A 27,713-nucleotide genomic window follows, 5' to 3' on the forward strand; every position below is an offset into this window, starting at 1 on the left:
ATGCCTCCACATAAGCCTCTCCAAGGCAGTCCATTCCACTGTAGGATAGCTGCAATTATTAGGAGAAAACCTTCACTTGTATCATACCTAGTGTAATTCTCTTTCCTCCTTTACTCCCTTCCCCTGGAGCCCTTCAGAACAAGTCCAATGCCTCTCCCATAAGACAACTTTTCAAATAGTTACAAGATCTCTTTTTAGAAATCTTCTCCTAGCTAGTCATCCTGAGGTTCAAATGACCTCCTTAAGAGACGCTCTTAGGCCTCTTCTCCCAGTGCACTCCCATTCAGGTACGGATTAGACAAGGTGAACTCTGATACCTCATCTGAGGTTCTGGCATGTCCTTTCTATTGCAGGTGGGAAGCAAAAAAGGGAACTTTTCATTAGAGCAGAATGGATCTCCACTCCTAATTTCCTTTCCCACATACTAGTCAGGCTCCTTTGAGCATTTTCTAGTCTATCAACATCCTCCCTAAACTGAATACAAGAGTCCAGATACGATCAGACCAAGGCAGTGAGGCAGAAAGACTATCACTCCCACTCATTCTGGATAACTTGACCCTTATTAATGCATATTCAGTTCAGTATTGATTCTGTGGCTACATCATACTGCTTAGTTTGCTGTCTAGTAGAATATTTCACATTTTCTTAGCACTGTCCACTTTTTTCCTTGTGGCACAGTGAGTTAGGTATCATCCCCATGTAATAGATAAGGAAAACAGAAGTGAAGAAGGGAAATAGGCTGGACTGGATGAATTCTAAAGTCTTTCAGGCCTTGAGGTTTTTCATGTGCCTCTGGTCACAGGGCTTTTTAAGTGGCAGAGACACAAGTTACTCAAGGTCTTGATGTTTCTAGACATGACTTACAATTTTCATAGTGTTTTTGGTTATAAAGGGATTTCCTAGGGATCACCTCACATCTATAAAGTTGGTAGTTCTATCCCTATTTTACAGATGAGAAAACTCAGGTCCACAAAGGCAAAGTATCTGGTCAGAGGTCATAGCTAACAAGTAGGAAGCATTTTGGCCTCCTTTTCTTCATGTGTAGAATGAGAGGGTCTGACAAGATGACTTCTAAGGTGCCTACCAGCTCATAATGAATCACTGAACACAACTGTCTAGTCCAGCCTATATCTAACTTCACCCTAGATGTCCTGACTCCCAGAAGTTAAAGGCTATATAAACTATGATGCCCCTGTATAAGATGATGTCCATTATGGATAAATGAAAAAGTCACCCCTCAGTGAAAGAAGAGAAAACAGGTTATATGAAACCAAACGCTGGGTATTCAAAATAACCAGCTTAGTTCCAGCAGAAGTACAGATCTCCACCAGGAAAAGAACAAAACAATTATCCACAGGCCTGATTTAACTGATAAAATTTTTTATTTCACTTTTGAATTCTTTTACACTCTTCCTGATTATTCCATGTAAGGTGAAACTAGAACTGTTTAAAAGACAGACACAAATCTAGTACATCAATGACCAGGGATTTTGTTTTTGCTATACTATTTTCACAACCACGTGTGTGCTACGCAATATACCCATCACAGAAGCAAACGGTAGGAGGAATACTGGTCAGTAAAAACAAAGCAAAAAAGAGCTACCAGATATACAGACAGGCTCGGTTCCACATTCACTACTGTGCTGATCAAGCGCCAAGGACTAACTGCACAATGCTTCAGCTGGGGGGGAGTGTTTTTGTGGATTTTTCTTTCTTTTTTTCTTTTTTTTTTTAATCAGTGCATGAATTTTATTTGTTTTAGCAGACAATGGACAAACAGATGGTATTGACAGCTCAGTGGAATGTTAAGGTGGCGAGACGGTGCTGTGAGACGATAGGCCTGGATGCTTGGAGTCCTTCCCTGTGCATGGTTCATGCAACATTCTGTAAATTACAGGGTCTCATTTGGGCACGCCTGATGTCAGGTACTAACAAGTATGTTGGGGCTGCATTCCAGGAGGAAAAAACGGGAACTCTTACATACTGACTTAAGTCAAATCTTGGGTGTGACTTAAGAGTAGCATATGCTCAAAGAACTGGAGGAAGACTGAATGGTGGCACCTGCAGTTCTGGCCTGTCCACAAGTCCTGGAAAACTCCCCTTCCCCCCTCCCCTGCCCATATATTCACAAAAAAGTGAAGCAAAAATATACAGAAGGACAGAATTCACAAAGAAAAAAGAGATAGGTAAGAGGAGGCCGAAGGAAAGAAACCTAGGAAGGAAAAAATTACATTAACAGGCAGAGAGGACAGTGGAAAGAATGGCTGGAGACAGCATTTTGACTTCTAAATTGGGAATACCCTAAAGATTTTTTCTTTTAAATTTTCCTAGAGAAAGGCAATCTTGTAAGTACATTATTCCTAAAGGTAATATCCAGCAAACATATAAGGCCATTCATAAAATATGCATCTTTTCTTGCTTCAGCTCACTTGTCACAATGAAAGGATGATTCCACTATTTAAGCATAAGTTGCAAACTGGTAACTTACTGCTGCAGGAAAGGGGTTTTGTCACATCCACAATAGCTGCTGACAGGTCCTTCCAACTCAGAAATTCTGTGATTCTAGATTATGTGTGCATTAGACCTCATTCAGCTTCAAAACCCAGGTGACTATCACAAAGGAATTTGGAGGTCAGGAGTCCATCTTCCCCAGAAGGGAAGGAAATTGTGACAGTGACTTTCACCAGTTCTGGACTGTAAACAGCCCAAAGTGATGAAGAGTCTGAAGCCCCAGATAACAGGTAGAATCATTTTCAGGTGTCAATGAGCTGGAATATTACCAGATGGGTGTTTCATTCCTTGTCCCAGTGTCACAATATAATCTCTATAACTTTCTGTACAGCTTTACAACAGAATTGTACTTTGACTATTTGGATATCAGATTAAACTTTCAAAAAAGTTACATATAATTCAGGTCTACTTTTTTTTTTCCCTACCAGTAAGAGAGAGTTCTGCTGAGTTACAAAACCCCATAATCACAGTGTTCAGTTTAAAAAAAAAAAGAGAGAGAGAGAGAGAGAGAAAGAGAAACACTCAGTAATCCTAACTGTCAATGTTAATCAGAATCAAACTCCAGAATGCCATCGTTATTTGTTTTACCAATCTCAGTTTTTGATACAAACACCAACTGTTCACCCTACGGACTGTTTTTGCTATGCTGAGGTTGTGAAAAGTTGACGTACGATTCTTTGTCGCACAAAGGGATATATGTGTAGGGTACAGAGTGATACTGAACAGACAGTGAAGCATAACAGCCATTAGTTCTCTCCCTCGCCAGCTTCCCCTTCATCACCCTGGTTTTCTGATGTCCATAACTGTAAGAAGAGAAAAGAAAGTTGTTTGCACTCACTTATATAATTAGCCTGCATTCATGACTCTCTACAAGCTAGCTCCAACTTACTTTTCCTAATCTTATTTTCTGCTACTCTCCACCCTCATTGAGACTCTACACAAATTATATTCTCTTGAATATGCCCTCATTCTTTCCTACTTCCACACCTTTCTGCTCATTCTATTCCCCCATGAAGAATGTCCTTCCCTACCAATCTACTTGTTGATCTTTCTTCAAAACCCAAAGACCAATTCCTTCAAGAAGTTTTTCCTTGATTCTTCTCTCCCTTCACCTGGAAATCATTTCTCTTATTTGATCTTGTAGCATATTTTATATTTTACTTATGCAGTGGCCATACTCTTAATCTGTATTAAGTCTGTACATTTCTTTTTCTTCCACCAGACTGAAAACTCCTTGTATCATTTACTTATACCTTACATTTTATTTATAATACCACCTAGCACAATATACTGAACACACAGTATTTTACAACTGTTTGATAAATAAACAAACCACCTCAAGTTCTGCCTATTCAATTGCAAGTGAGTGGAAAGATAAAGGTTTTAGGTAGAAAATGCATATATCTAGAAAATTTTATGAGGGGACCTGGGAGATAAATAAACATCTCTACATAACCATTTGTTAGATGGTACTACACAAAATGTCAATAGATCATGCTAACATAATGTGAATAATTTTTTTTTTAGGATTCCAGCCTCTAGAAAAAAATGGTGATAAAGAAACTCATAGGAAGTGGCATCAAACAGTTATTTCGGGCTAAAGTGTTCCAAAGCACAGTACAGATGAGATAACCACAGAGCCATAATACTTACAGTGAGATTGTCCCTGAGTAACTGCATGATCAGAGTACTATCTTTGTAAGATTCTTCATTCAGTGTATCCAGTTCAGCTATCGCTTCATCAAAGGCCTAAAACAAACTACAAAGATTTAGCACAGAATTCCTTGGCACTCATTCTCTAAGTTAAATTCATTTTTTTCCTTAGCCAAAACAGTAAAGAAAATAATCCTCCATTTGCACTATTAGATTCTGGCCACACAGCCCATGATCCTGATAACTATATTGGCAAATGTCACCTTATGCACATAATAATCATCATTCTTCTAAAGATAAAAGACATCTCTAAACCACAAAGTTCCTAGATGAGAACATTACAAGAACTAGCTTCTTGCTTGTAGTGCAGCAAGAACCACTGCTAACATCATGTGTTTTCTGCTAGGTCTACTAGATTTCTAAGTTATACAAAATGTCTATTTATTTTGTGATCTAATGCTCAAAGGCATGGATAAGAAGTGTTATGAATTTAAAATCTTTGAAGTGTTCAAAGGAGAGGGAACAGTGGTTATAAAACTACTACTCCTAAAACCAACTGACAACTGAGCTACAAAACATTTCTGAAGACTTATTTTAATTCCAGGTCCTATTCAGAAAAATTCTAATGGCAGTGTATTTCTGGAAAAACGTTTCAATTACATGGAAAGGGCAGTAGGTTATTTAAAACAGAACACAGGACGTAGCAAAGTGAGGATGCAAAAACTAATTAGACCAGCTTAATTTGACTTCAGTTCTTGGTATGATGAAGATCATGCCTTTGACTGAGCCCTAGAGTCAATAACCAGGGCAGAAACAGCCAAACTGCTTTATTTAAGCTTCTGATCCCCATAGTCCCAAATGACTCTAGAAGACACTAAGATGAGAAAATAAAGAGAAGGGGATTCACTGGCAAGTCTACAATACTCAGCCCTAAGGTCATGTGCATTTCCTCCCCAAAGGACTGGTTCTCATGGAAGACTGTGTCAACGAAACAGCTCAAACAAGTTTCAGGCAGAAAAAAGTAAGTTATGAAAACAATCCTTCCTGCTGGTTAGTGACCTACTGGGAGACACAAAAAGGGTCCACTCACCGTTTTTGCCAGACTGCAAGCTTTCTCAGGTGAATTTAGTATCTCATAGTAAAAGACAGAGAAATTAAGAGCCAAGCCAAGTCGAATTGGGTGTGTGGGCTGCATTTCTTTCTTACTAATTTCAAATGCTTCCTGGTAAGCCTGTTGGGAGTTTGATACTGTAGCTAGAAAAGATTAAAAAAAAATTTAAGCTGAATTCACTCACAGGTTTAAAAGCATTATAACTTAAGTTCTCACCTGGCCTGATAATATTTTGTCAAAACTACTTTAACCAAGTTGGTGGCATGTTTTTCCTCCAAGTGTAACTAGCCAGTGACATCCAGCACAACTTGGTGCTAGTAGAACTGGTTATACTAGAAAGCCTAGAGCTCTCCTTGCTACACATCCCTTTCAAAAAGGACAGTTGAATAGTGGGTCCACAATTAGCTAAGTTATACATTCATGAAACATACTTTGTCATTTTTGAAAGGTCATCCAGAGAGGTCCAGAGAGAAAGGCTCACTGGCTTCCAAAAGCACAAAATCATGACTGAGGATCAACAACCAGAATGATCTACACAAACTCTTATTCCTTAAAAGAAACCCCCAAAACAAACAAACAAACAAAACAAGTGAAGACAAATCTTCAGCCAACACATGATCATCAATTCTAGGATTCTTTGTGTTTTGGGGTTTTTTTTGGGAAAATGTCAATTAGCTTTTAGCCTAAGATTAATATTTGACAACAACTTCAGTTAGTCTTAAAGACACTGAAATGAGTTTAGCAAAAATTGAGATATTTGGGACATTGTAGTTTCTCATTCCCAGTGGCAAAAAACACCCAACAGTCTGCCGCATTTCCTCAGTGTGTCCAGAACAGTTGTTACAGGGTTCTTAGACTACCATTACTGTTGCTGCATAGTTAACAATGGTGGTGGGTCTATATGTCTAAGTACCTGGACTCATTCTGGACATTAGCATTTCAGTTCCTGAGGGAGCTTTCTCAGCTGCATTGGGGGGCTATGGGGTGAGGGTCGAACAATCACTTCTATCTTCCTTTCTGAGTATTTCAGGATAAGGGATTCAAGAAAACTTAAATTGTAGTTTTTGCTTTGATGTAATACTTAAAAAATGGAACCAAGTTTCCAAGGTCAGAGATGACTAATTTTTTGCTAAATGTTTTTAAACATTTTCTTATTAAACTAGTTAATATTTTTATGTTTGTAATCCAAGATCATATTTTCAGAGCATAATTTTTGTATAAATAAAGAGAAGTATTTAAACCTTGCAGTTTCCTTCTGACACACACAAAAAACACAGGTAGAAGCTACAGAAACCATGTTAAAACTTTCTGCTGGGCAGGACCCACCTTAACATAAATAATAATAATGATAGGGACAGCTAGGTGGCACAGTGGATACAGCATCGGCCCTGAAGTCAGGAGGACCTGAGTTCAAATCTGGCCTCAGATCTTACTAGCTGTGTGACTCTGGGCAAGTCACTTAACCCCAATTGCCTAAAATAAAATAATAATAATAATAATGATAATAATAGCATTTATATAGTATTTATATAGTACTTTAAGCCTTGTGAATCAATTTACAGGTTGTCATTTGAGCCTCATAACAATACCATAAGGTGTTATCATTATCCCCATTTTACAGATTAGGAAAATGAGGCTGAGGGAGGTTAAGTAATTTGCCCAGGGTCATATAGCTAATAAACATCTGAGGCAGGATTAAAATTCAGGACTTCTTGACTCCAGGTTCAACATTATCCACTGTGCCAACTAACTGCATCTGGCCTGTCACATCCCTGTCCAGGATACCATCACAGAACACAAATCCCATGATGTGGATCTCAATATCATTTTTTTTTAAAAAGGCAATTGGGGTTAAGTGACTTGCCCAGGGTCACACAGCTAGTCAATGTCGAGTGTTTGGTGTAAGGCCGGATTTGAACTCAGGTCCTCCTGACTTCAGGGCCAGTGCTCTATCCACTGCGCCACCTAGCTGCCCCCCAATATCATTCTTGATGGCCCTTATAAGAGACTAATCATTTATAGTAAATATTAAACTCAAAAGTTTTAAATGACTCTCTGAGGATGTCTTCTCATTTTTTTTAAGTTTTGTGGATTGTTTTTAAGCAATTCAAGTATGTTTCCTGATTTTGAGATACTCAGTAGTGTTGTACAATCACCGCTCTACTGAATGTGTACAACAATTCCATGAAACTGATAATCCTATATGGCTTCAAGTGTCAGAATTAAAGAGAATTTATTATTACAAAAAGAAAAAACCAACAATAAAAAAAACAATCCATTTTGAGATTTGGTGGATTATTGCTTACATCATGTACAGCAAAGATAGAAGCAAATAAATTAACTTAGCTTAGTATGGCGTCTGATCTAGTGAATGAGGTCATGGTATCACCACCAGTTAAAAACCGACTGACTCAATATCTTAGCCATCACTGATTGTTTCAAGCTCTTAAAAAAATACAAACTCCACTTCTAAAAAGACATGCATCCAAATATTTAAGGGCAAGATTTTCTGAAAGTAGTGTTACTAAATTAGATTTTAACTGCTGAAATTATGGTATATGAATGTAATAAAATACTATTTTGCTATAAGAAAGTATTAAATGGATTGTTTCAGAGAAACCTGGAAAAACTTATATGAAATTAAAGAGTAAAGTGAGAAGAACCAGCAGAACAATTTATACAATAACAGCACCGTAAAGACAAACAATTCTGAAAGATTTATGATCAACACAATGTCCAATCACAATCCCAGTGGGCCAGAAGACTGATAAGGTATGCTCCAGGGGAGCAGAGAAGTGATAGACTTGGTGAAGAATAAGACATACGCTTTTGGGACATGGCCAATGCAGAAATTTGTTTTGCATGACTATGCATAATTATTATAAGAATTTTGTGTTTTTCCCCTAATGCGGACAGAAAATAAGACTTAAGAGAATATAATTTTTAAACATTTTAACTTTATATTTCATCAATGAGATATCCTGTTTGTCATTTCCGAAAAATCAACAAGTAAACTAGTTTAATTAACTTGTATCTGCTGGCATACATTCAAGGTCATTTGAAATTCTGAACACTACAAAGTGTTAATGTCATAAGAGTAGCTCACATTTTTAGTGCTTTGCAGTTCATAAAGTACTTGAATCAGTTAATAAACAAATATTATTAAGCATCTACTACATGCCACGTGTTGTGCTAAACATAAAAATACAACAACAAAACTAAAACAATCTCTGCCCTCAAAGGAACTTTCATTCTCTTTCCTCAAAATAACAATGGGAGGTGGGTAGTGTATTTTTAACCCCATTTTATAGTTATGAAACAGAAACTTAGAAATTTTTGACTTGCCTAAGGTCAAATGACTAATAATGGCAGAGTAAGGTGTCTAAATTCTGGTCTCTCCTGACTCCAAGTCCAATATTTTTCCCATTAAACCACATGTTAACATATTCTGTTTTTACACTGCAAAAATTTCCCTCTGTATCTCTTCCCTTCTCCACTTCCAAAGAGCCATCCCTTATTATGAAGAATTTAAAAAGAGAAAAAGGAAATGAGCAAAACCAGTACATAAAAAAAATCTAATAATATATTCCATATTCTACACCTGGGACCCCTGTTCCTCCCAATTCTGTAAACAAATACATACTTTCTCCTAAAACCAATATAATTCAAACTAGGTCCCAAGAATGTATTTGATAAAGACACTATATATTTAAAGTAGCTCCAATTTTGGTTATTTTTCTTTAAAACATTACTTACTTTGTTTATTGTCTCCAGATGCCACCTCAGAGAGATATCTGAAGTAATCACCTTTCATCTTTAAGTAGAAGACTTTACTTTCTGGTTGTGTGGCATTGAGAATAAGGTACTTGTCCAAGAGCTCCTGAAAAGAGATTAAGGATTTGAAGTCTTATTGAGGTTATTTTAATATAGAGTTAGGATATTTTAAAGCAACAAATCACTTTTTGTTATAATCACCTTTGGTGATTTATTTTAAAGATACACTTTTTGAACAAAATATAGGCTAGAGCATTATTAATTAGGAATACTATTATAAAGAGGATTCATTTACCAAGCGAGGGATTTATTGACCTAAAAAAGGATCTCTAAAGTCCCTTCCAACTTTGAGAGTCAATGAATCTTTTATCCCAGGTCAAAACACACTAAGACTATACACTTTGTATTTTAAAAAATTTACAATTTTTTTCAATATTTCCTTTGCCATGTGAGGATTCCTTAAGGAGTTCAAACTTTATAGAGAAAAATACTTCTTCCTGGAATATAAGTGCTAAAAAACTCAAGATGAGAGTTGGGACTAGGGGTAAGCAAGGCAGGCGAGCCTTCCTTGTACAAAAGAAATACAAAATGCCCCTAAAAATTCCATTCTTCACAACCCAAAGGCAATTTAGTTTGTGACAAGTTGAGTGGCCTGTGTTATAATAAGGTCACAACACCTTCAATAAACAATCATACACAGGGATATGTGATTTCCAAAAGCCAATAGCAGGGGAAGCCTACAACTTTCAAGCCTGGCTTGGGCAACACAACTGCCTGATTCAGGTTGTTCAGACATGACTCTCCTAGTTTGGAAAAAAAAGGGCAAATTGCAAAAGTTTAACAGTAATTTTAATGCCCCGTATTGAAGATACATAACATATATAGTAGAATACCATGGAGGGCAGGAAAAAGGAATATTGCCTTTGTGACAGAGTTTTGTACAGTTTCTCAAAAAGAAGCTGTCATGGGCAGAGCTGTCCCCAGGGTACAATAAACTGGGGCAGTTCCCTGAGGCCCTGCCCTGTTCATAAGCGGACAGTAGGACAGAACCATCCGGGCAGGTGATGACTTCCTTTTCCCCTTCAGGGCTGCCTGTAACACTCATTTGAACCCAATGTCACTCTTACCTCATCCTTTACCAAACATCTACTAGGTGTAAGGAACCAAAATACAGACAAAACCAAAACGACTCCCGCTCTCGAGGAATTTACACACATAAGTAAAGTTAAGGTAATGTGAAAAAGGAAAAGAAAAACAGATTACAAAAGGCTTCATGTAGGAAGTGGCACCTGAGCTCAGCCTGGATTCTAAGAGGCAGAGCTGGGAAAAGAACACATTCCAAGCAAGGAGGACAGTCTGTGCAAGTAGCATTAAGATGGGAGATAGAATGCTAAGTTCAGTCAGCAGCTAGTACATCGGTTTGGCTCAAACATAAAGCATGCAAAAAGGAGTAATAAGAAGTCTGGAAAAGTAGGTGGAAGCCAGACTGTACCGGAATTCAAATGCCAAGCTGAAACATTTGTGATGTTACCCCAGAAGACATACGGGGCCACGAAAGATTTTTCAAGGATGACACAGTCAGATTTATGTTTTAGGAATATTAATCTGGTAGCTGCATGAATGGACTGGAGAGAACAAAGACTAGAAGAAAGATAACAAATTGGAAGGCTACTGTAATACTCTAGGAAGAAGGTGATAAAGCCCTGAACTAGGGTAATGGAGAGACTGATGTGAGAAATGTTGTAGATGTCAATTTGACAAGATCTGGCAACTGAATGGACATGGAGGATGAGGGACAGAAGAGTAAAATATCCCTCTAAAGTTGGGAACCTGGGTATCTGGAAGGAGGGAAGTGAGCTCAACAGAAATGGGAGGTTTAGAGAGGCAAGTTCAGTAGCAAAAATGACCAGTTTGGGACATTCTGAGTTTGGGATACCATGGAATATTCCAGTGTAGGTGGTCCAGCAGGCAGCCGATGATGTATGTATGACTGCAGTTCACGAAATAGAGTAGAGGTATATATGTAGGTTTGGGAGCCATCCTCATAGAGATGACCATTAAACTTATGCTAGAACTTAGCACCGTCATAAAACCGTTATCACTGGATACAGTGGGGCAGTATTTGCTTCAGGTCTTGTGCTTCTGCCAAAGACAGTGCTGCCTATAAGTAAAGAGCACTTTTATAGTTATTACATGTTACGTATATTATATATAACATAGTCATTACAGTTATTACACTTTGTGTACATGACACATTCTCCTACTGAACTGTAAGTACTATGACAGCAGAGAAAATGTCTCATTCATCTTTCTACCTCCTTTATTGGCTAGCACAGTACTTTTTGCACAGTAGATATCTAACAAAACGTTGAACAGACGCCTAATTACCTATACCAAGATAGTAGACACAGACAACCCCATGTGGAGGCTCATCATTTTTATATGGCTTTGGAATGCTTTTTTGCATTTAAACTTCTCACTCCATGCTGGGGGATAACAATTTCATGGTAAGCAAACTGCTTGCTATCTCTTTCTCTCTCCACTGTCTATTTAGTCTACTGGGGAAGAAGAGATGATGATGAAGGGCTACTTTTTCCAATGGGTAAGCCTAAGGTAGGAAGGAAAAAGAGATCCTAAAGTGTAAATTAACTGTATCCTATAAGGTAAACATAAGGGGGGAAAACGATAAGGTTCTAAACTTGGTTGCAAATCCTTCCATAGGTTTCTAATGTAATCAGAAACTTAAATCTAATGAGAAACCAGATCATTACCAGTGGAGACAGTATGACGTAACTGAAATAACAATGGACTTAACAATGAGAAGATGTGGGTTCAAGTCCCAGCTTTGATATTTACTGGCTATATGATTGTGGCTATCAATTAATCCTTAAGACCTCAGTTTCCTCTTCTGTAAAATGGGGACAATGAATCCTGTACCACCTACCCCAGTTTTGTTGTGAGATAATGCACTCTATGAACTTTTACCATCTATGTAGATGTTAAATAGTATTATTATTACCAGGACGTCATTGCAGATATCCTGCAATTCTGCTTCAATTTTCTCACGGTATTCTCTGCCCATCTGCTGCTTCTTCTCACTTCTCTCTGTCTTCTGCTCAATGCTGGAGATCACTCGCCAGGAAGAACGTCGGGCACCTACCACATTCTTGTAGGCTACTGAGAGGAGGTTCCTTTCTTCATTGGACAGTTCATGTCCCTGCTCAGTGACTGCCTTCATGGCAGCAGCCATGTCATCATAACGTTCAGCCTGCTCAGCGAGTTTTGCTTTCTGCACAAGCTCACTTTTATCCATGGTCATCCCCTAAAGTAAAAAAATAGAAGCATAAATGTTAGATGGCCAGACACCGCAGGGAACAAACACCTTTCAGCTAATAGATTTTTCACAGAATGCTGGAGCTAGAAGGGACTTCGATATATAGAACATAGAGCATTACAATTGGGGACCTCAGACACAGAATTTTAACACTAGATAGAAATTTAGAATAAAATCGTGGAGCTCAAAGGAACTTCAGAGATTCACCCAAACATGTCGCATTTTACAGAGGAAGGCAACAAAGTGACTTGGCCCAAGGTCACTCGTGGCAAAACCAGGATCAGAACCAAGGTTCTGAATGTTGTCCTATCACCTGGTTAAGTAACTCTAAGGGTCTTTCACACAAACTTTCTCAGATAATGACAAAAGCAAGACAGTAGAGCAATCCAAATATGCTTTTCTTTGGAAATTGACCAAATGACACAAGATCCATTTAACTCAAACCATTCAGCAATGCCTGTTATCTTTTTGTTCCCTGACAACTTCAGAGGGAAGACTGATTTTAATCAAAGCTGATACAAAGTGAAGAGAATGAAGATAAACCTAAATATATTTATTACACCTGGCTTTATGGCTCAATCTGACTGGAAACAAGGGTATGGTGACAAAAGTTTTCAAACAGCTTATCTTCCTGTAACTTTTTAACACATTTCAATGTTGACGAGTATTGTGGTATAGTGAAAATAGTACTGGACAAGGAGTCATTGTGACTACAGGCAAGTTACTAATCCGATCTGGGCCTTAGTTCCTCAAGTATAAAATAGACCACATGGATCTTGTATTTAATCTTAAATATCAGGGAAGAAATTCCATAGATAGTATCTCTATCATAAAATGCTTAGCTACTGTCTAGCTTTATTCTATACCTTACAAGCCCAATTCAGCTCTATATACAAAATAGGTCTCAACCTTTACCCAAACTGATTCCTTTTATATCTATAGTCACTACATATAAAAATAGCAACTCATGATATATCAAGTGTTGTGTATTCACTTAGCAACCACATATTAGGCACCTATTATATGCTAAGCACTGAACACACAAAACTAAAACTCAAATATCCCCTACCTCTCAGGGAGCTTATATTCTATCAGTCTACAAAGTACTTGCTCCACAATCACCCAAACATTCAAGACCAATCTTCTGCAGATAAGGAGAGTGAGGTTCATAGTTTAAATGATTTATCTGGTCAAAAAATGAGGAGAGAAGCCAAGACTCTAAGACAGGCTTCTGACCCCCACATCTTGTGGTCTTCCCACTATAAAAAGTTGTCTCTTGCTAATTTTACATAAAGTATAATATTTCCACATCAACTGCACACTGTGAGTTCCTTAAGGGTAGGGACTATTATTCCCTTTTGTAGTATGTCTCTGGCACTTAGCACAGTACTTAGTAAATAGTTTTTATACACACACACACACACACACACAATATATAGCATTTAATAAATATCTGCTGACTGCTGTAATGTTTATATCTAAACACAATCCAAAGACTTGAAGTTGGAAAGGATCTAAGCTTGAATCCTGCCTCTAATAACGATGAGCTGTGTGACTATAGAAAAATCATAATCTCTCTGAGCCAAATTCCTTATCTGTAAAATGGGGCTAATATCTCACTAGTATGGTTTAAGAACTAAATGACAACATATAAAGCATAAGACTTAGAATGATACACAAATGTCAGCTTTTAAAAAATCCTTAGCAGAAAGCACTCTCTACATACTACTATTCTGTGCTACTATTAACTGAACCAAAGAATGTTTATTTCCAGCACACAGACCACTCAGTTAAAGGATGCTGTAAGCCTGGATCTCAAACCAAACAGGTAGAGATATATCATATTTTTTGGTTTTGTTTTTTAAAACCTCTCTATCCCACTCCTGTTTCCCTCCCTCTCATCACATCCTCCCCAGTAGGGACATACCAAAAGTTTACAAGTCAGAGTTAGGGTTAAAACTCTAGGTAAAATGTCAAATAAAACCGGATGCCATATAATGTGAGAGCAATAAATGCTTTTGAAATTATCTAGTCCAGTGGAATCAAAGTGTGGTCCAGGTACCCCCTGAGGGTCTCTGATACCCTTTAAGGGGGTTAGCAAGATCAAAGCTATTTTCATAATAATGCTGAGGTGTTCTAATTTCTAATATGGTAAATACTGATAACGATAACCCACATAAACAGAAGCTATCTGGAGTCCTCAATTATTTTTAAGAATAATTTTTTTTGTTTTGTTTTTTGGTGAGGCAATTGGGGTTAAGTGACTTGCCCAGTGTCAAGTGTTTGAGGCCACATTTGAACTCAGGTCCCACTGACTCAAAGTCCAGAGCTCTATCCACCACACCACCTAGTAGACCCAAGAATAATTTTTAAAAGTGAGTCTTAGGACCAAAAAGTTTGAGAACTGTTGATCTGAGAACTGTCCTCTCTTTATTTTGAAAGCTTTTTTAAAAAAAATACCAATCATAACCACTTAACTGCCAACCCCTGCCCACTGAACCCTCCCTCAATATAAAGAAAAGCATTTAAGTAAAACCAACAAATATAGAACTTGCACCTGACAGTGTATTTCACATTTTATATCCATAGAATTCTCTTTCCTCTATGCCACACACATTTTCAATAAACAGAGGTGATACTGGTTATTATAATTAATCTGCCTTTTAGTGTTGTTTTCATTTACTTTATTGTTGTCATTGTGTATTCTGTTCTAGTTTTCCTTACTTCATCCTGCAATGATTTATATCAGCTTTCCCATGTTTTTCTGCATTCCTCAAACTCATCATTGGGTATCACATTCCCTTACATTCAACGCCCCCCAATGGTTGAGCACTCACTTTAACTCCAGCATTCTTTTTTCTACCACTACAAATTCTATCAAAAATATTTTGGTAAAAAGGACATTTAAAAATCTACCTGAGAATCACTTCCAGCAATACAACTCTCTCATTTTACAGAGGTCAAGAAAAGTGAAGTGACTTGTCCAAGATCATATAGCTTCATAAACAGCACAGCTGAGACAAGGGTTTCCTAACACCCAATCTAACACTACTATACCATACTCTCCTTGAGGATCACCAGGTTACAAAACTGGGCGTCAGTATGACATTAAGTTTAAATGAGTGTTACCTTAATTTGTCATTCCTAAATAACTCATAATCATGCTGGATTGGGGGTAGAAAGAGTAGAGAAATACCCCCAAATAAGAATCTATAAATACTATTAAGTTTTGACTAGCTCCCAAGTAATTTCTGACCATTCAACATCCATTCTCACTGGAATCTTGAAAAATTTAGACTACTTTGCCCAGGACACAAGTTGTCTCCCACAGCGCTCATGGCAACAAGATAGTATGGGAGAATGAAATTATTCACCATATGTGAATTTAAACAGTAGCTATCATAGTATCTTAAATTACTTTTTTTTTCCTCTGAGGAGGAAAGGGAAATTTGTGATTGTATCAGTGTCCAGAACTCCTGGAGAGGAAAACCCCTTCTATTAATACAGCTCAGTAACTGCTCTGCACTTTATGGTTTTATAAAAGCACTAAGAAGTTCAAAGACTTATTCAGGGTCACACAGTCAACATGTACCAAAAAATAGGTTTAAATCCAGGGGAAAAAACTGGATGCAAATCAGGTACCCATCAAATCTAAACCAGGGATAAAGCTCAATCTATTTGGTCCCAGTGGACAGAACTGGGATCAATATGTAAAAGTGCAAAGAGGTAAATTTAGGCTAAATGTCAGGAAAAAGACCCTAGGAATTAGAGCTGTCCAAAAGTGTAATGGGATGCCTAGAAAGGTGGTAAATTCCTCATTACTTAAGGTCTTCAAGCAGAGGTTAGATGACCACTTGTCAAGTATGTGATTTACAATGGAGATTCCTTTTCAGGTATGGGTTGCAATAGAATAGCAGTTGGGATCTGTTTTAAATCTCAAATTCTGCACGTAATTTTATCTTCCTGACACTCCAACACCAACCCTCAATCCATGAAGTCACACTGCTTCTCAACTTACACAAAATGGAGGCTATTAGTAAAACTGAACAAATTTCAAATAGAAAGAATCAAACTATACCAGCCATACCAAACACAACTCATTTCTTTCAAAAAACAAAAACATAATGCATCTATTTTTCAAAAACGTATTATTATACCCTTTCCACACTCATGTATTCTTCACGTATTTCAATTTTCTTATAAACCTCCACTATGTACAGTATATGCCAGATTAACCTTCCCAAACTTTTTTCATGCTGTTACTTCTCTACTCAAAAACTAGTAAGAATCTCTATTGCCTTTGTACATTACATTTGCATATGCTTTAAAGTGAACAAAATGCCTACATGTCTGTAATCTCATTTGATCTGTACAACTGTGTGTTGGAACACGTAGGATCATCCCCCAAAATGGATATACATGTTGGTGGTTATCTGTAACTAATTCCTGTTTATCTGTTAAAAAATGAACTTTCAGATGACAGACTGTGTGATGGTTCATAATCAAGGCCTTGTTCACTCCTGGGGCTTTGACCCAAAGATGTCAATAAAAAAATCACCCACAGGGGAGCCCTACTTTGCTTTCTAGAAAACTTTGAAAGACTCAAGCGTAGTCAGTCATCAGGAGTGATACTAATACACAGCATACTGTCAAGATACCAAAGCAAACAAAGCAAACTCATTAGAGGTGGCAGGAGTCTAGTTCTGTAATGAGTCAAAGCCATTTTCCACTTGAGCGGCAAACACAGAGATACTTATGTATATGTTTAAGAGTAGGACCTATTTGTAGTTAATGTGCACCCACCTGATCGGCATCAATCTGTTGTTTTGAGCCATTGGATTTGTCAAGTCAAGAGGGCTGGGAAGTATTTGTTACTGCAAGAAGCTACTGTATTCAAATGCTACTACAGAAAAACAAAGTTCTGGTTCTAGTGATGTCCTGTATCAATACAGTAAGACTTCCCTGAAATACAAAATAATTCAAAGGATAGAGCAAATGTGCCCACAAGTTAAATTTCTCCTTTTCCCAACCCTTCATCAGTGTTTTCCTGGTGAAATACAGAATTTTGCACAGTAAAATTACAAAACGTTCAATCAACTTTTCAAGTGGCCAAAGGAAGAGTCAACACAGGATGAATGTGAACTGACCTCACCTACAGCTAGTACATAGGGATTCAGGGGAGAATGAAGGACACCTGAGAATAAGCTGAAAAAGTTTCATCATACAAGAGATAACTCTTGGCAGAGGTCTATGGCACAGAAGTGTTATAGTTTGGCAATTAATGAACAGAAAGATCCAAACAGAGACGTTACTCAGAGGCAGGAAAAAAGGAATTATGTATTCAAATCAGTCATCCCTTATCTCAAACCAAGCACAGATCTAACAAACATCACACGTGATGAATTTGTGTCTGACCTTTTTCATCCCTAACCAAATAATTGTTATCATTGGCTCATCCCACTCAACTCCCCAGTCTTCTGACTGTCAGTTTATGGCCCTTTGTGGTTCAGTCAGTTAAATGATTGAAGTATAATAACAATTTAGCAACTTAAATTTGTACAGTGTTTTCCTTTTTTTTTTTTTAAACTTTTAGGCAATTGGGGTTAAGTGACTTGCCCAGGGTCACACAGCTAGTAAGTGCCAAGTGTTTGGTCTGAGGCCGCATTTGAACTCAGGTCCTCCTGACTTCAGGGCTGGTGCTCTCTCCACTGCACCACCTAGCTGCCCCCTACAGTGTTTTAAAATAAGCAACAGAACAGAATTAAGGGAGCTTAAGTCAGAAGACAAAAAAGAGAAGTAAGGGCTGTAAAGTTAAAGGACTGATAGGAAGAGATAGCAAACCAAAATTGGTGAGGGGTCTAAAATCTCTCAAGAGGTCAATTTGGTGAAAGGCAACTGGTAGTAAATCTTGAGTTAAAATTATTAAATAACATTCTTACTATGTACTGTCTTCAATTATCCATAGTATTCCAAAGCAAAGATTACAGAGCTGAAATTCAAGACATTGAGGAAAAACTGATGCCATGCTACTGCAAAGGGTACAAGAAAGTCAAAAGAACCAGGTGGTTTGTGGGTGTTAGCCAGAAAAAGGTGAAGAGTTTCTGGTTCTTCTGGGAGAAAATCACTCATTGAAAACACCCACTCTAAAAACATCTGTTCCTTTCTACACACAAAATTAAGACTCTATTAATGATTGTTACTCCATTCAAATTTTTGAAACATTATTAGAAACAGAAGTTAGTCTAAAACACAAGGTTCCTAGTACTGTGGATTTCTCTAACCACAATGAACACTGAGAATCTGGGAAGTTGTCCTCAGCAGGGAAGAGGCTGTCTCCTAACACCTGCCCATGTTCCAGTGAGTAATACATATCGTTACTAAATGTGTGTTCAACTAGAAAAATTTAACTTAAAAAAAAAAAGTAAAATTAAAGATAGGGGTTAAGTGATTTGCCCATGGTCAGAGTGAGTCACTGGCAGAAATGACAATAAAACCCATGTCTTTTGGCATTAAATGCTCTATCCATTAAGACTAAATGCTGTTTTTTAAAACACCATCTGCTCATTAACTAGAGAATAATTTCAGTCATATATTTAAATATATTAGTTCTACAAATAGGTGCAAAGAGTTTGAGGACTACAAAAACATTTAACAGACTGTTAGAAATGCCTTGACCCAAACTCATATATGTCTGACCAACATCAGAGCATAATAGGCTAAAAATGATTCAACAAATACATATTACTATCTTCTACATACAAGGCAATGTGCTAGGCACTAGGGATACTGACAAAAGCAAAACAGTCCTCAACCTCAAGGAACTTGCTTGTACTGAGAAAATAGAACATATATAAAAAAAATAAAACATATATAAAGTACGAAGAAAACTAAAGAGACAGAGAATACTAACTGGGGAGAAGAGGATTAGGGAAGGTTTTATGGAGGTGGTACCTGAAATCTGCCTTGAAAGGAATTAAGGATTCTAAGAGGTAGAGGTGAGGAAGGAAGGCATTCCAGGAATGGGAGATAACCTATGCAAACAGATGGAAATGGGAGATAGAAGCTGAGTTCTGGAAACTGCTGGCAAAGCTGGTTTAGCCAAAATGCATAGTGGGCAAAGTATGGAAACAGACTGGATTCTGATTGTGGAAAGTGTTAAATGGTAGGCTGAAGAGTTTGTATTTTATCCAAGAAATAGGAAGCCAAGAAAGATTTGTGAGCAAGAGAAAATAGTGGTCACAGTTAGTAACATCTTAGTAATATTAATTTAGCAGCTATGCAGAAGATGAATTAGAGGAAGATTGAAAGGAGTGAAACCAATTACAAGGCAATTATGTGAAAAGTGATGGTGGTCTCAACAGGGTAGCAACCATGTGAAGAGAAAGAAGAGAGTGTATATGAGAACTTTGTGGAAGGAGAAACGAAAAGCCTTAAAAAGCCAGGCTGCATATGGGGAATGGGCTGCAAACAAAATTGTGACTAGAAACATGATGGCAATACCAATAGAAATCGGGGAATTTAGAAGAGAAGCAAGTTGGATTAAGAGAAGACAATGAATTCTGTTTTAGGCACAAGTTTGAGATGACAAAGGAACATGTGACATCCAGCAACAAGTGACAAAAGACTGGACTAGATATATAAGTTTAGGAGTCATATAGGTACAGATAATTGAACCCATGGAAATTGATAGATCATCCTGAAAGAAGGGTCCAAACCAGGGCCTTGGAGGATAACCATGCTTAAAGAGCTGGAGATGGATAATAACCCAGCAAAACAAAACAAAAAACAAACAACCACCCCCCCCCCAAAAAAAAGGGGGAGAACAAAGACATAGAAGGCAATGGAAGAAAGAATATCTAGAAGGGTAATAATGATAGTTGACATTTATATGGCATTTTAATGATTACAAAGACCTTTACCCACATTTTCTCTCATTTCTTCCTCCTAACAACTCTGTGAGGTAGGTATTACAGGTATGATTACCCCCATTTTACAGATAAAGTAACTAATATTCAAAGAGATTAAAAGACTTGCCCATCATCTTCCATGAGCACACAGGTAATTAATTAAATGTTGACTCTTTCAACTGTACTAAGCTACCCCTAGGGGTAATTTCTATCTTTCTCTGTGTCTCTCATGACATTCACATGTGTACACACACTTAATTTCCACGTCGGTGAAAATCTAAAAAGCAAAGAGAGAAATGGTACATTGCCCTTTCTGAGATCCAGTCCTACCTTATTTCAAATCCAACTTTCTTTTAGATTTTCAGAATACAGACATACTCTCTTGCATATCAATGTGTCATTTCTTTGCATTTATTACCCATACATGGACACTACTGTTAACTTTTCATGACAAAGATTTAATCCCTAAAGCAAACAAGTGTACCCAATAGACTCCCATGAAACCCTTCACAGAGACTGCATCTGTAATCAGTTCTAGAGTTTGACCATTGTTAGAAATGAAATATTGTTTGTCAGATGGATCAGTTGGATATGTTATCAATGGCTATATCATAGATGCAATCCAATCCAATCCAAACCAACTAGCATTTATTAAGTGTCTTTGTGCAAAGCACTACGCTACCTGCTGGAGATATAAAGAAAAAGAAAAAGCCTCTGTCCTCAAGAAGCTTAGATTCTGATTCAAACAGAGTTTGAAAGTGTCCTTGGAAATGTTCCTGACATCTATTCTTTCTAGTCTAAGCTCTTCATTTTAAAGACAGCTCAACAGAAGCCCAAGAGAGAGGAAGTGAACTGCCTGAATTCTAATAAGTAGTTGAGTCAACACTATGAATTGAGCCTAGCGATCCCCAGTTGATGTCTGCTTCCATGACCCAACGCTACCTCCTACAGAGAAAAGGCAAAGGCAGTTCTTTAGCCTTAACATTAAAATGAGAATTGAGAACATAATAAAGGAACAACAAATGCTATAAATAGCCAAAACAGTTTAAGGCAACCCATCTGGGGGCAAACTAATACCTGACAGTATTCATACCTGCTTTACAATTGTTTTTGAATACTTTAGCAGATTAAGATATTTCAGAAATAGCTTTCCCTGTGGAAACTTGGTGGGAGGGGGGAAAAACACAAATAAACTAATTAACTAGTACAGAGGTTAAAAAAACTTACATTATATATAACTGGCAAGATTAAAAAAACAAAACAAAACTAAGCCATCTTCACTGACCTGCAGTCTGCTTGGAATGACTTGTTCTCTGGATGCTAAATAGGTCATTGATCCTTTTCATCTCTTTCCAAGTATTAGAACTAGATATATGTGTCTACATTAAAAGACATTTTAGGAGAAAAAGCTGTGAGATTACTGGTTTTTAACACAAAAGTCACTAAGGGGATAAGCAGGAAAAGTAGACTAAAAATACTAAGTATTCCCCTCAGAAAGTTAAGTCTAGCTCAGTCACAAATAAAGGGAATCATCATCTACAATCAAGTTAGCAAAGATAATATATTTCCTGTTATAGGTTATCATATATAGATGATATAATTAAGACCAAAAAATCATTTTAGGTTCAATTACAAAAAATTATTTTAGGTTCAATTATTGAAAACTGCCAAAAACATGGCTAGATTTTCCTGGTCTCTCTGGTTTGGGAGGGAGTTCTGGTAAGGTGGAAAGAGCACTGGTCTTGGGACTCATAAGACCCGAGTTGAAGTCCTGGCTCTATTTATTGACTATGTTACCTAGAACAAATCCATTAAAATAGGTATCCCGCATGGACTATGAAGCTAGGTGGTGAGGTACAGAAAGTACTGGACCTAGAGTTAGGAAGAACAGAGTTCAAGTATAACCTCAGATACTTTCTAGCTCTGTGACCCTGCGCAAGTTGCTTAACTTTTTCTGCCTCAATTTCCTCAACTGTAAAACAGGGATCACAACATAAGCACTTACTTCATCAAGTATGAGATATTTATAAAGCACTTAGCACAGTGCTTGAAATACTGCAGACAATTAGTAAGCGCTTGTTCCCACTCCATCACCACCTCCATTCCTGCCTCCGGTGCTTGTTAGGACTAAATGGTAATGGATGAAAAGAGCATTAAGGGTTATTCAAATGTCAATTATTTCTCTAACGGTTAATATACTACTCAAGACCTTGTGGTATAGGGAAGGGTGTTAGACTGCAAGTCAGGAATACTGGTTCTTTTACTAACTACTGGGTGACACTATGCAAGTCACTACTTCATTGGGACTCAGAGCCTCCTTTTTAAATAGAGGATGTGACCTGATGATCTTTAAAATTCCTTCCAATTCTGACACTGTGATTTAATGGCATGTTACAAGCATTGATCTTTCTCTGAGGAAGGTAGGGCATAATAAGAAACTCTATCCTTCCTTAGGTAAACAAGCCAATCATTTAGTCTAAGTGAGCTTATTACAAAGCTGAGTACATCTTAGAACTCAATGCTCTGGATCCAATGCACTTTTGACATTGTTTAGATGACAGTGTATAGTAGGGTATCTACTCCAACAGAAACATTTGTAGGAAATTTAACATGAGAAAAAATATTAAGCCAATACAAAAAACTGATGCTGATGTCCATATCTTCAAAATCCAAAAGAAAAGAACCTGGGATTTCTGGGGCTAAGAAAATGAACTATTAGACTCTGATAAGCCAAGAATTGGTTAAAAATAACCAACAAATTTCTTGCTGCTTTATCACATGTACTATGGTGCAAAAAAGGAAAATTACAGTATTGAAAAAATGAGTGTTAGTAGATTCTGCCCCCAAAGCCCATTCCTACTACACACCAGAACCCTTCAGGAACCCCTATGAAAGACAAAGCCCATATGGCCCCCATTTTGTCTTCATAATCACAATTTCTTGCTTAAACACAATTCTGTATTTTAACAGAACAGAAGAACAACACACTAAGGACTAAAAGCATTTGCTGTTCATTGTGAAGTACTATGCAATGTGGTGAGCTATAGTGCTTATTCAACTGGTTCCCTGTCTCATTTAATGAAAAGTGAGTGACTGGACAAGTATAATTTCCTGATCCTAAGAATTGGTTGATCATGAAGATGCTATTCTCAGTACCACGTATGACACGATGTATGCCAAAAGGTAAAGAGATATTCCAAATATTGTCCTTTTACAGAAAAGATTTTTTAAAAATCCTACAAGTAGAAAAAATTGTTATTCTTACGTCTAAATTGTCTAATTTGACCACGTGACTTGTTGGCTAAATTAAAGTCCAAAAATGGTTTCCCTCCAATTAGCTAACACCTATAACAAGGGTTAGAATTCTTTTTTTTTAGTCCAAACTTGTGATTTCACAGTGTAGGGAGCTCTTAAGGAGGAAACTCTCAACCAGTGCTGATGATAAGCAATTATTCAACAATTTATAGACTCAGAGAACTATGTGGGACAATAAGAGCTTAAGTTACTTGCTCAGGGTCACACAACTAATATCAAAGGCTGGTCTTGAATCCAAGGTCTTCCAGATCAACAGTCAGTCCCTGTCTCAAGAGGTAAGGTATTACAAGCAGAAGAAACATCTGTATTAATACACAAAAGTACATGAAAATTCTGATTATACCACTGTGAAAGCAACATGTTTACAACCAGGCTGGATCACAGCTGAAGGCAAGAAGGCATCTGATGTGTAACCTCCACTTTTTGCTCCAAGTGACCTGGAGCTCTGGATCTCTATTAGCCTGACTACTTAGGAATTTACCCAGCCTGCTTTGTGGAAATTGTTCCACCTGATCTACAATGTTCTAGTTCTAAAATGGTATCAGTATCCATTAACTATTGTATGATGGGCCAATTTTAAACATAACTCTAGGGATGACACTTGCTGATATGAATTAGTTATGATGATTAAGGACCATTAAGGCTTGATGTGTGGTCTAGGCCAAATCACAATTCATATGAATTCCTATCCTGTAAAACAGGTTAACAGTGTCTAATCTCACAAAATGACCTGAGAATTATAATCCAGTGGTAGTTAGTGAATTGGCCTTTCTAGTTTGGAGGTCAGACTTCATGCCCTAGTTTAAGCCCAATAAAAATTCACATGGTTTTATCCTCAGCTTTTCCTGTGTTACCCCCAGCAGGAACTTAAGATACATGACAAGACTGGGAAAAAAATCTTCTAGCTGATGGTGAGGTACATACACTGGGAGGAAGCTGTGGCATATAGCACAAGGCCAAAATTCATGTAGACTGAAAGGAAAAAATCTAACCTTCAAGCCACCAGGTTGCCATGTATTCATAACGTCTATGTAAATGGTTTTTACATGAAGTGTCAGAGATTTACATGTGTATTTGACCTTTCTGTTTGGACTCAGCAGCTTTCTCTCTGGCTTTCCAGATTCACAAAATCTGGCCAAATTTCATCCACCCACAAAGGGCAAGTAAAATCAGAGCCTGATGCTATCTATTCAAAGAAAATGCAATTAGGGCCAGGAGGAGGAGGAGTGTAACGTTTTTACAGGTGGGCTGATAACCTTAATAAGTCTGCCATCACAAACCATTACATATTAAGATTCCATCTGCCAAAGGCAATGCCTTTCTGGAGGGGAAAGATGTGGGGGGGCAGGAGGGGAAGCTACCCACTTCACATACTCCCCTCTCATCGATTCCACAAATCACAACCCCAAAACGTGACTGGGCCCTGAATAGGTAGGTGCCTGCCAGGCAAAAACAAAAAGCAAGCAAAAACCTTAGCTATTAGATTAGTATTCCCCAGGGAATTCCATTTTCTTGCCTCAACTATTTTTTACTAGAAATACGTCTGACTCAATCTGCTGAAAAATCTGCATTTTCTTAATTCCAATTGTAATTCTGAGCTTTGCACGACATCAAGTGCACGGGCAGAACCCCATAACCACTGAACGATGAAATGGCTTTGCAGCAAAGCAGAGGGTGGGAGCTCATTTCCGTCTGCGCTTCCCAAGGTTAAACCCCTTACTCACCAACAGCAGGCCACGCCAAAAGCTGAGGATGAAGAAAACACCCGTATTTTATTAAACAATTTGATTTATTTCGATGCAGAAAACGTGGGGCTCAGGCAACAAGCTGCAAACAGCCTGGCCTCGGGGCCCAGCTGGTCCCTGGGTACCACGCCAGGTTCGAAAGGGGATGGCCGGGACAGGAGGCCCAGGCGGGGGTGGCTGCAGGCTGGATGCTGGGGCCCTCCGGAAGAGAGGAGAGGAAAGGATGGATGGCTGGCTGGCTGGACGGATGGATGAGTGGGTGGCTAAACAACAGAAGGGGGTCAGGAGGCCCCCAAGGAGAAGGGGAGGGAAGCGGAGGGCGGCCCTAGCGGGAGGCGCGGGCCCAGGCCGGAAACAGGGAGGGGCCGGCCCGGACCAGGGCATGGCATGGCAGGGGCGAGGGAGTCGGATCCGGCCGAGGGCAGGACGGGCCGCCAGGACCTCGATGACCCCGCCCGTCCACCCGCCCGCAAGGGCCCGGCCTTCCTGAGGGGAGCCACGGGCTGGGCCCCCGGGGGCCCCGCACTCACCGTGCAGCGGGCAGCGAGCGACAACACACTTCCCGGCAAGGCTTCGAGCGCGGCGACCGCTTCCTCCCCAAACCTCTTCTCAGGCAGCTACGGCAGCAGCGCCGGTTCCCCCGAGGTGCGGCAACGGCAACGGCAACGGCGGCAGCGGCTGCTCTACTTCCGCTCCGGTCGCCGCTTCCGCTCCGACGGAACCTTTGCTCCGCCTCCTCCCTCCCTGCTACCTCCTCATTGGGCCCCCGAGAACGAGAGCGGCACGCGGGGGCGCCCGGCCCTGAGTGCAGGGGCGCTCTGGGGAGGCGGGGGAGGAGTGGGGGCTGAGGTGGGGGTTGGGCGTGGGGGAGGGAAGACATACGGAAATGGGGTGAGGGGACCAAGAATTGGGGAATAGGCCGAAGGGTGGGAAAAGGGTGTGAGATGGAAGAAGGGGGACGTTGTTCTGGCTGCGTTAGCTCATAAGGAGCTGGAAAAGACCAACTTCATTTTGACCCGAATGTCAGCGCTGCTGCTCACAGATGGACCTTAGAACAGAAAATGTCAGAGCTGAAAGAACATAGCATGTCAGTGCTGAGAGGGCTTTAGAAAACAGTATGTCAGAACTGAAAAGACACAGAACATAGAACACCAGAGATGAAAGGACATAGAACATAGGCTGTCAGAACTGAGAAGGGCCTTAGAACATGGAATGTCAGAGCTGGAAGGGGCCTTAGAGCATACAGCATCAGACCTGGGAGCAGCCTTAGAAAATAGAAAGGCAGAGCTGGGAGGATCTTCAGAACACAGAATGTCATATTTGGGAGGGACTTTTGAACGTAGCATGTCAGACCCGAGATCTTAATACAGAGAATGTCAGAACTGGGAGAAGCCTTAGTGCATAGAATGATAAAACCAGAAGGGATCTTAGAACATAAGATGTCAGAGCTGGAAGAGACCGGAGAACATGAGGCAGCTAGGTAGTATAGTGGCTAGCATGCCAGACTTGGAGTAAGGTGGGGAGAAGGGTCCTAAATTTAAATCCTGCCTCAGGCAATTACTAGCTATGACTGTGGACAAGTCACATAACCTCTCAGCTTCAGTTTCCTCATCTGTAAAACAGGGATAATAATGATGCCTATCTCACAGGGTTGTTGTAAGGATAAAAATGAAATGTGTAAACTGTTTTGCAAATCTTAAAGTTCTATATACATGTTAGCTATTATGATGTTCTAGCTGGAAAGTATCTTAAAACATAGAGCTGGGAAGGGCCTTAGAGAACAGACCCACCATTTTACAGAAAGGTAATCTGAGCCCCGAAGAAGGAAAATGATTCATTTCCCCATCCAGTGGGCTTGAGTTATACATAAATCACAAATGTACTCCTATTTTAAATTATGAAATAAAACCTGTATTCTAAGGCCCAAGTCCTCCCTTACTAGTTTACCTATTCCAGACTATGCAGAATCAGTAGGGTGTTTTAGGAAGGCAACCACGATTCCCTCAGGAAACAAACTCAATGACTTTGTTCCCTCATGAGAACACATTCTTCTGTTCCAGTTAAGTGTGAGGAAGCATAGTGAAGTTTTCTGAGATGATTAAGCCAAGTCAACAAGCATTTGCTAAACTCCTCCTACCTGCCAGGCACTGTCCTAGGTGCTGATCACACAAGGGGGGGGGAATTGGCCTCAGTCCCTCACCTCAAGGAGCTCCCAATAAATTATTGGGGTGACAACATGCAAACAACTATGTACAAAGTAGCTATATACAGGATAAACTGGAAATAATTACAGAGGGAAGGCATTAGCATTAAATCTGATATTTGCAGGGAATGGGATTTGAGCTAAGACTTGAAGGAAGCCA

General features: G+C 38.9%; 1 protein-coding gene across 1 annotated transcript; it reads right to left on the bottom strand.

Moving 5' to 3' along the window:
• Positions 1-1,363: 1,363 nt before the first annotated feature.
• Positions 1,364-25,966, bottom strand: YWHAB (tyrosine 3-monooxygenase/tryptophan 5-monooxygenase activation protein beta). The gene is made up of 6 exons (XM_020984111.2): positions 25,881-25,966; positions 12,069-12,371; positions 9,032-9,155; positions 5,255-5,418; positions 4,165-4,260; positions 1,364-3,314 (listed from the first exon to the last, which is right to left on the bottom strand). The coding sequence occupies exons 2-6, from the start codon at positions 12,366-12,368 to the stop codon at positions 3,258-3,260; spliced, it is 741 nt and encodes a 246-aa protein (XP_020839770.1). The 5' UTR covers positions 12,369-12,371; positions 25,881-25,966; the 3' UTR covers positions 1,364-3,257.
• Positions 25,967-27,713: the final 1,747 nt, after the last annotated feature.

This window comes from Phascolarctos cinereus, unplaced genomic scaffold, assembly GCF_003287225.1.
Source record: "Phascolarctos cinereus isolate Bilbo 61053 unplaced genomic scaffold, phaCin_HiC Scaffold_2;HRSCAF=192, whole genome shotgun sequence".
NCBI classification, from domain to species: domain Eukaryota; kingdom Metazoa; phylum Chordata; class Mammalia; order Diprotodontia; family Phascolarctidae; genus Phascolarctos; species Phascolarctos cinereus.

Coding starts and splice junctions, on each gene's coding strand:
- YWHAB (XM_020984111.2), bottom strand. CDS start 12,368: ATGACCATGGATAAAAGTGAGCTTGTGCAGAAAGCAAAACTCGCTGAG. Junction 4,261..5,254: donor CTTGCAGTCTGGCAAAAACG/GTGAGTGGACCC, acceptor AGTTTGTTTTAG/GCCTTTGATGAAGCGATAGC. Junction 3,315..4,164: donor TACTCAGGGACAATCTCACT/GTAAGTATTATG, acceptor CTCTTCTTACAG/TTATGGACATCAGAAAACCA.